Source organism: Lipotes vexillifer, unplaced genomic scaffold (assembly GCF_000442215.2).
Source record: "Lipotes vexillifer unplaced genomic scaffold, Lipotes_vexillifer_v1.1 scaffold865, whole genome shotgun sequence".
NCBI classification, from domain to species: domain Eukaryota; kingdom Metazoa; phylum Chordata; class Mammalia; order Artiodactyla; family Lipotidae; genus Lipotes; species Lipotes vexillifer.
The window spans coordinates 2,719,664-2,728,748 of record NW_006795130.1 but is presented as its reverse complement, the minus strand read 5'-3'; the positions used below and the strand labels follow the sequence as shown (position 1 = coordinate 2,728,748).

Below are 9,085 nucleotides of genomic sequence, written 5' to 3'. Positions count from 1 at the left end.
AACGGTGTTCCGCAGCGCTCGGCCGAGCCGCAGCCTCATAGACGGCGGGCTCCGAGCGCCCCGGCAGAGGTGCACCCCTCCTTCCCGCGCAGTGGCACGGCCCGGCTAGCGTCGGCGCCGAGGGTCCCGGAGGCGGGGCGGGCCGATGGTGTGGGCTCTTCCACTCGGCCCGGCGGAGGGGGAGCCGGGCCGGCCCACTGAGGGGCGGGAGGGCTGTCCTGGACGCGGGCGGGGCCCGGGGGCGGGGCGAGACTCAGAGCTCACCCGCTAAGGGCCCGAGTTCTTCCCCCTGCTCCAAACTCGCCTCAGCAGACCGGGGGACTAATTGGAGGCTGATGAGTTTATGAGGAAGTCTTATTCTAAAATGGGCCCAAAAGGGGTGGGAGAAGGCAAATCTCTCCACCTGAAGCCTTGTAACCCAGGCTGTTAAATCTAAGCCTCCGACCATAAGCCTCCAACAGCAGTAACACAACGGAGTGTTTAAAGGTTATTTTATTAAATATCTTCAAGGTTTCATTGTAACAAAGCTATGAAGGGTCTACCAACATTCAGAACAAACACTATTTTTAAATTATTTCTATGTCATCATGCAAAAATTCTGCATCAAATGCCTTCTCATTTCCTGTTTAAAAGGTGATTTTTTTTTTTTAATAGTCTATTGTCTATAGATGCTGACATTAGCCCCAGAAGAGGATTAAGAATGCTAAGAAGTGGGGCTGGAGCAGCCATATGAAGCTACGGGTCTTAATGAACTCTAAGACCATTTGTCTTCAAGCCAGCAAAACCAAACCCTGTGGTGAAGGTGTCTGCGTGCTGGTACTGCAGGCTGCAGGGCAGGAAAGGGTTAGGGCCCAGGGGCTGGGGCATGCAGGAGGTGCTCAGAGGAGCCTGGCTAAATCCAAGCACCAGCACCTGTGAGTCTGCTCTCTTCTCACTTGGCTCCAAGGTAAACCTGTAGCTTTGCCTCTTCTCCCAGCTCCTGTGCCTCCTTAAGGCAGTCCAGGGAGCTGGGGCCTACCCATCTATCCCCCAGTAGTGCAGACATTTGTGCAGACAGGTCTGCACAGTTGTTTTGGGGGAAACCAAGGCCATGACCAATTGCTCCTCCATTATCTTCTCTGCTATCTGCTTAGAGTATAAATTTTTCCCTCCTGGAATGGAACTCCTTGAGCACAGAGAGGGACAGTGAATGTAGGAGCCTTGGCTCTGGACATCTCTTTTGGGTACATGCAGGTGAGAGACAGGGTGATGCCCAGGCAGATTGTCCGGCAGTTAAGTCTATACTTCAGTTGGTCAGTAGAGAGGTCTCTTTGTAGAGGATACCTCTTCTTGCCCGAGTAGTCAGGTCAATCTCAAAGACAGGAAAAGAGACGGGCGTGCAGCAAGGGAAGAGTAAGAAGGGAGGCAGCCCCGAGGGCAGCCTGAATGCATAGAAACAACCGTCACTCAGTCCCGCTGCCTCACTCTTCCCATCCCACAGGGGCACTTGGCAGAGGGCCCAGGTCCAGATGAGGGTCAGCACAGGGACCACCAGCATGAAAAGGCAAGACAAAGATGGTCCAAATCAGCACGGAAACAGAACTGCCAAAGGCAGCAGGAGGAGCCCAGACCAAGGCCCGGCTCTCTCCTTGCTAAGTTATAAGAAAACAAACACGAAGCAACTCGGCAACCCCTCCCACTTCCCAGCTGCAAGGACTGGGCCTCAATAGCAGGGCCCACATGCATTGTGCATCCTATAGAAATGGATGACTCAGTGAGTGCATGTCAGACTAACACGAGGTTTCTCATCAGCTTTGTAGCGGACACACTTCTGCAGCACCAATTCTCTTCCCGTCTATACTAAATGGTACAGTACAGCAATGTCCGGGCCCTGCTTCTCAGTCCTGAGCCCACTGTTTCTCAGCTGCCTCCACGGCAGGCTGGGAGCTCCGCGTTCTCTCCCAAGTAGGTCTGTTGGCCACGATGTTCTTCATCAGCCTCATTCTAGGCATGTATACAAATTCTGAAGACGTCCATTCCTAGACCTGGGGCAGGTAGGCCACCTCAGGGGCTGTAATCACATCACAGCCCCCAAAGTTCTGTCAGAGTTCTTGCCTGGTCCCCTGAGTCCATGGAGGCCAGAGGCTAAGCTCACCTCTTCAGGGCTGGTAGGTGAGCCCACTGCTTGTGCCAGGATGGGCATCACACAAACTCCTGCCTTCTTGCTAGCCCAAGGGCTATTGGTGGTTTTAAAACGCATCACGGTATGGATCCCATTTTTTTTTAAAACGATCTTCTTTTCTTAAATGTAAAAAACACCTTGGTACAGCAGAGACAGACACGAAGGGCGGGCGGGAGGGCTGCATGCAGGGGCGTGCATTGGCTGCTGCCGCTTTGTAATTTAATTGTTTTAAACCTCAAACGAACAGGACTGCCACTGTCACTCAGGCCCTCCAGAGCCACTGGCTGCGAAGGTTTGACCTCCGGCTGGGATCTCCTTATGCCCCTGTCAAACAGAACAGACGTGGTAACAGAAGAGAGGACAATACCCACACAGAGGAGTTCCAGAGACTTAAACACACTACATACGTGGTCAAGTCTGCCTGAGAGGGTGGAGGATGGAGGAGAAGCTAGTATTTAAACATAACACTGCCTCACATTTGCTTACTAAGTGCTTTACTTACAAGTATATTATTTAATCCTCACAACAACAAAGGAGGTAGGCACCGCTCCTTTTTTTTGGGGGGGTGGGTGCTGCACTGTAGCCATGTGGAATCTTAGCTCCCTAACCAGGGATCAAACTCGAGCCCTCTGCAGTGGAAGGGCGGAGTCTTAACCACTGGACTGCCAGGGAAGTCCCTCCTTCTTCCTTATTGACAGCTGAGGAAAATAAGGCTTAGGGAGGGGAAGTAACCTGTCCAAGGTCACCCAATTTGGAGTCAAGGAGCCAGACCCAAGTCTGTCTGACTTCAGAGCATGACTTATTACAACCACCACACTGTCCAGCCTTCGCTACTCTTCTGGGATGGCCCATGTATCCTCCCGCAATGCCACCTCTCAACCTCTTCTTCCTCCTCTGACCCCACTTGTCCCAGCCGCTCCCCAACCCCCCACCAGGTGCACCTGTGGCTGAGCTCACTGCAGCGGTGCGGCAGGGGCCCCTGAACAGTGATAGTGGACATTGAGCCACTTGCCATCCCGGCGGTGCCAGACCCGGGTCTCCTCTGACTGGCTGGTGCGAGGCCGGCCCTGCCCATCGATGTACTGGGTAAGGCGGATGTAGGCGATGCAAGCCGCGTCCTCTCCAATCACATGGACGTGCGGGTTCAGGATGGTGGTGTGGATGGGCTTGCTGTTCTTAGACAGGACTGTAGCGGGCAGGGAAGGGTGGGGTAGGTAGGAGGGTGTCAGGCCTGGGGACTGGCATTTTCGTGCCAGCCTGCACTTCCCAAGTCTCACCCTCTCTCCAGTAACCATTCTGTGAGTCTCCAAGTCCCCATACACCTTCCAGAGGCTGGGAAACCCCATCAGATTAGTCTTTATTCAAAAGGAAGAGAAAGGTGTAGCACAATGATAATAGCAGCTACTGTTTTAATCAGACATTGTGCTGGGGGGTTTTACACGCATGAGCCATATTCCTTGGTCAATATTATTTTCTTCATTATAAGATAAGGAAATAGGCTCAAGGAGGTTAAGTAATTTGTCCAAATCACACAACATTTGAACTCAGGACTATCTTAACGAAAGCCTATGATGATCTTTCTACCCTAACAGGAGAGTTTAGATTTCATAAGGGTTGGCTTGTCCCTAATTGGGGCTATAGAGCAAAATCAAGAACTTAAAATATTCAAAATTGATTTCTGATTTTAAAAAGATCCAAAGTTAAAAAAAAAAAAAAAGTCACCAAAGCACCAAGCTCAGGATATTCCCAGCGTTCCCAGGTCCTCTGGGGGAGAACCAAAAGAAGATGGATTGCCATTATCAGCAAACACTATGAATTGTGTTGCTTTTATTGAGATTCATATTTTACTTCAATTCAAATATTAGGGGCTACATGAGACCTTTCGGAGAGCTTCTATAAATTCTGGAATTGCTTCTGGCTGACAGAATTACCTAGATAACCTAGGGTTTATAACTGCAGCTAAGACATGGAGAGGATGGCAGTTAGTAGAGAAAATAGTGAGAAAATAAAATCCAGGGCAGAAAATCCAGGGCAGGATCCTTTCCCAGGATAGTGGGAAAGATGAGAAAAAAATAAGAAGGGGGACGGTCTTAGTGGAAAGAAAGATGGGAGGAGATGAATCAGCTTCTTATCCTCTGGGACTTCCAGGAACTGTCCAGAGCATATACCCTGCCCCCCTGGCCCCCAGCCAGGACTCCTGTCTCCCTCGCGGCTAGGAGGAGGACCCTAGACACAACTTCCGATCTCACAATCACCAACAGCGCCCTGTTACTTGCTTGCACATTCTTATCCTGGTTTTAATTTCCTCTATTCTGAAACCTGCAGACACAGAGCTGAGATCATCTCAACCTAACCTCGCATGGTTTCCAATCGTCTTGGAACAAGGCGAGGCTTAAAGAAATACAGTGGCCTTGATTATGGCAATTGGCACTGGCACTGCCACGAGGCAGCTGCAGAATGGAGGGGCAGGCGGGGCTGTGGAGGCGGCCCTTTGAAGGTGCCAGTTGAAGACCATCCTCAGGGCCCAAGGGGGCAAGCACATAGACCAGGGTGCGCAGGCAGGTCCAGTAAGGGAAAAGCGGGCAACCGGGAAGAGGAGAAAGTGAGCGGGGACAGAGGCAAGGGGGTGAGGGGCAGGCAGGAGTATCTCAGCAGCACGAACCCACTCACGATTCTCAAAGTAAAACTTATGGAAATCCATCCCTTCCACGAGGTTACCGAGGGCCTCAGGCTCAAAGGAAGTGAGGCCTGGATCACAAATCTTCCTGCAGGGGGGAAAAAAAAAGCAGCCCATCAGTCTTGTATGAGAATTACTCGTCTCTCTTCCCCATCAGTGGTGTCTGTCCCGCAGCAGGTTATCTGTGGGCTGGGCCTGACAAGACGGCTTAGATCTTAGAGCCCTGCCTGCCAAACCACTTAGCTCTGCCCTTTCAGCCCACGGCCCAGACACCACAGGCGGGCTCAATCACTGATGTCTACCTGGAAGGGCTCCCAGGCTAGGGGCCTGGTGTTTAACTCAGACACTGTGTGCAAGGCCCAGCCTTCTCTTTACCCCTGGTCCCAGCTGCTTTTGGGGAGGAGGGAAGGCCTCGAGAGATGACTTGGGTCTCAAGGAAATAAGTCTCTACTCACGTGTAGGCCTCAAAGTCCCCATTGTTGATGGCCTCAATTAGTTGTTCTGTGATCTTAATGATCTCCTGTTTTCGCACTGTGCGGGGGGAAAAATATAGCAATTTACCCGTGTGAGACTGGGAATCTCCCAAGTGACGGAAAGCCCTCCCCAATCCTTCAGAGAATCCCCTGTGATCTCTCTGACAAAGACATCCCTGTCTTCTCTGTCTTTAAGGCCCTTTGCAGGAAGATGAGCCCACCTTTCTCTCCATTCCCCCTCTGTTGTCCATAGAGCTAACAACCCACCCCCCAACAAAGCCCGCCTTATGATCCTCTGGCCTTTGCCTCCCTCTCCAACAACAAACAGGATGCAGAAAACACTCTTGTCTTTAACAGCTGAGGAGCCTGACACATTGTGAATATTCTGCCCTCAGTCTGTGTATCTGATCCCTAGCAGCTTTAGTCTCTCAAAGAACCATCTCCCGATAGGGCTGTTTCCACCACCCACTTGCTTCTCTCACCTGAAGGGGCTCAGTCAGGTCTCAGTTACCACCTCCCCACCCCCAGCCCTCACTTAGTGGTACAGAACTTAGCCCTGGGCGACAGCCAGCCTGAGAGCAGAATCTAGCCAGGGATGAGGTCTCCAAAGGATGAACAGAGCCCTGGGATGGATGCTTAATTCTCTTCACCCTGCTCATCTCCTCCACAGGGCTTTTCTGGGATAAAGGATCTTGGAACTACAAACACTCTTTTTTAAATGGAGCCCCTCACCAGTGAGACAGTTCCGTTTACCCTGGACAAGCCTTGGAAAGGCTCTAAATCTCATACCAGCTCTCAAGCCAGGACGTGTCCCTCAGGAAAACCAAGACAAGCTTCAGACTGACAGGCAGGCAGAGTTGGTGCCCTCAGAGCGCCCCCCACCCCAACCCCAAGCCAAGGGACTGCTGGTGACATCCTGCTCTCCTAGGCAGCTCACTTACAGGGAGCGCCACTATTAGCAGAGGGTACCGCCAGGGTAAGGGAGGCCTCGTACTGAGCTCGGGCTAACCCTGACCGGAGCCCCAGGCTGGCCCAGGCCACAAGCCTTTCCTCACAGGAGCGAGAGGCTGCAAGACAAATGTGAGCATTAGGACAGCACAGCTAAGGGGCAACACTGGGAGAAGGCAGAGCAGCCAATGGTACAGCCAGGAGGGGGGCTCTACAGCCACCAGCACCACCATGGGGGCAGCTCTAGGTGAATAAACAGGAGGTGAGGGGAACCACAGAGCTCTATCCACTTTCTAGAGGCAAGCAGGTAGGCACACGTACACACACACACACACACACACACACACACACACACACACACCCTCTCCAACCCCACCACACCCATCTGCAGGACCTGACTGGGACCCCATGGGTGAAGAGGATCGTGTTTAGAAACTCTGAAAGGACAGACGGTAGGAGGGAAAGAAGCAGACAAAGGCATCCTCTACAAAAACACAACTAAAAATATAAATACAAGCTACCATTAACCCAGCAAAGCATCATACCCAGACATTCTACTATCCCATTTATTTTTCATAATGCTATGAGGTAGGTGCCATTTTATCCCCACTTGACAGATAAGGAAACTGTAGCTCTGGGAGGTTAAGTTACTTCACACATTTTTGAAGGTAGTGTAGCTGGATTTAAACTCAGGCCTGTCTCACCCCAAGCTCTTAATATGATATTACCCTTAGCCTCAAGAAGCACCACATCCCGACATGGTTTCTTGACTATGGCAAATTTCACCCCCCCACCACGCCCACTACCCTGGACCTGACTTCTGACTCCACCTTTCTTCCCGCTCGGTGCCGAGGCAAGGCCCACTCCATATCCCAGTGGCTTTCTACTCCTTCCCTCCTGCAACGATCTTCCACCCGCTCTTCTTCATGTCTTTGGGCCCCGGTCTCAGGGCCCCTGCCTGGTCTTAACAGCACCTCCAATCAGCTCCCACACCCAGCAGAGGCTGAGCTCCTGAGGCTGATCAGACAGCTGGGCTGGGCTGACAGCTCTGGGGAGGGGCTGGGGGGCGGGAATCCCCGAGGGGCTTCAGGACAAGCCAGGGAGACGGAAGCCAGAATGTGCCTCCCTCACACTTACTGGCTGAGGAGCAGAGAGAAGGCTGGGGCTGCATGCCTGCAGAGGGGGCTGTTCTGTCCCGGGAGCTCCGTCCTTCAGGCACCGAGCTGCCATTCCCAGTGCGGAGCGGGGCAGCTAGCCAGCCAGGGCAGGGCAGGGCAGGGCAAGGCAGAGCAGCCAAAACAAACAGAACAAGGCAGGTGAGCGAGCAAGCCGGACAGGACCCGAGCCCGTGGCACTGAGAGCCGGGGTAAGGCGACGCCTCGGGCTGCTGTGGACACTGGACCACGTCCCACGCCGCCGCCTCTGCCACAGAGGCCTCCCAGCTGAGAGCCCCAGGAAGGGGCACAGACCTGGGTTTGTGGCTTCCAGAGGAGCCTGCGAACAGCCTGTACAAGTCCTGGGGAAGATGTTCTAGGGGGCAAGGCTACAAGGTCAAGAGCCCAGCAGTGAAGGAGCCGCTTACTCTGCCAGCATCGCCAGAAGTGAACTGATCTGACCTCAATCCCAGCAGCCCTGGAAGCACTGTTCTTTACTGACTTATACGTTTATGCTTTCTTTTTTCTTTTCCTTTTCCTTTTCCTTTTTTTTTTTTTTTTTTGTATTACCAGAGATTTGTTGCTCCCTTATCGCCGCTGGGTATGCTCTCTCAGCTCTGTCCTGTAACGTTCCTCCAACTTTTCTGAGGACCTGGCCTAAGGTCACTTACTGAAGGCAAAGGGAGCAATACCAGGAGGCCAAACCAAAGAGCAGGACAGAGATTCCCAGCAGCCTGGCCTGCCATGCCTTCCCACACCCCCTGGCACTCTGGCCAGGCCCAAACTTAAGCTGGTGGTCTGCACAGGACCACTGGGACAGGGCCAAATGTGGTTCTGACTCCGTCACTCATGCCAAAGCTTTGTGATAAGAGTGACCAACCCACCCCGACGTGTCCAGGACTGTCCTAGTTTTAAAACCAAAAGTTCCACATCCTGGAAATCACTTGAGTCCTGGGGAAACTGGGATGACTGGTCACCCTACTAATGGCTCATGACATCTATAGGCTGCTTCTGCAGGAACTCAAGATGTCCCTGTTCTGGGATATCACATTGCAGCAGCAACAGGAACAGTTCTCTGAGCCCTGGGCCTCTGGAACAGCCCTCGTTTAGTTATCCCAGACTTGGGGTCAAAGAAGAGAAGCCACTTGCCCAGCCCAGCAACAAGAGACGGGGCCTCATATCTTGGCCCATGTAAAGTAGCTTTTATGCCAAACTTTCTCCTGGGGTATAAGGAGCCACCAATCTCAGTTCTGGGGGCAGACAAGGCAGGTGCCCCACTGGAGCCTAGGTACCTGGGACACTGCCGGGGCCCCTTCCCCACCAAGGGCTAGCACCTACCTTTGAGGTCCTCATCTTCTGTGGTGGTGTTGCAGCTCTCTGTGGAGCCCTGCAGGCCAAAAAGAACAAGTTTCTATAAATCAGGCCCTTGGAAACCAGAGGAGCCAAGCAGAACAAAAGCAGAGCATGTGCTCCTACGGGAGCTGCAAGGAGGAAACAGAAGGTTCTATTTCCACCCTTGCCATCTGACTCCTTTGAAACTCTGGATTCCCAAACACCATCCTGAGTCTTCCCCAAGTCAGTAAATGTACCACCTATCCAGTTGTTCAGGCTAAAACCTAGAGTCATCTTCTAGGTTTAATTTTTATGCGATTCTTTTCTTTCTCTCTTTCCC

The 9,085-nt window shown here is 52.5% G+C and overlaps 1 protein-coding gene across 1 annotated transcript in view; it reads right to left on the bottom strand.

Moving 5' to 3' along the window:
• Window positions 1–474: 474 nt before the first annotated feature.
• Window positions 475–9,085, bottom strand: part of CAMK2G (calcium/calmodulin dependent protein kinase II gamma) — a 55,700-nt gene continuing 47,089 nt past the window's right edge. Inside the window, exons 19-23 of the mRNA XM_007467520.1 lie at window positions 8,752–8,800; window positions 5,294–5,369; window positions 4,832–4,926; window positions 3,103–3,347; window positions 475–2,485 (exon numbers count right to left, since the gene is read on the bottom strand). Of these exons, the coding sequence (XP_007467582.1) occupies window positions 3,115–3,347; window positions 4,832–4,926; window positions 5,294–5,369; window positions 8,752–8,800 (453 nt within the window). The 3' untranslated portion in view covers window positions 475–2,485; window positions 3,103–3,114. The remainder of the gene's footprint in view (window positions 2,486–3,102; window positions 3,348–4,831; window positions 4,927–5,293; window positions 5,370–8,751; window positions 8,801–9,085) is intronic.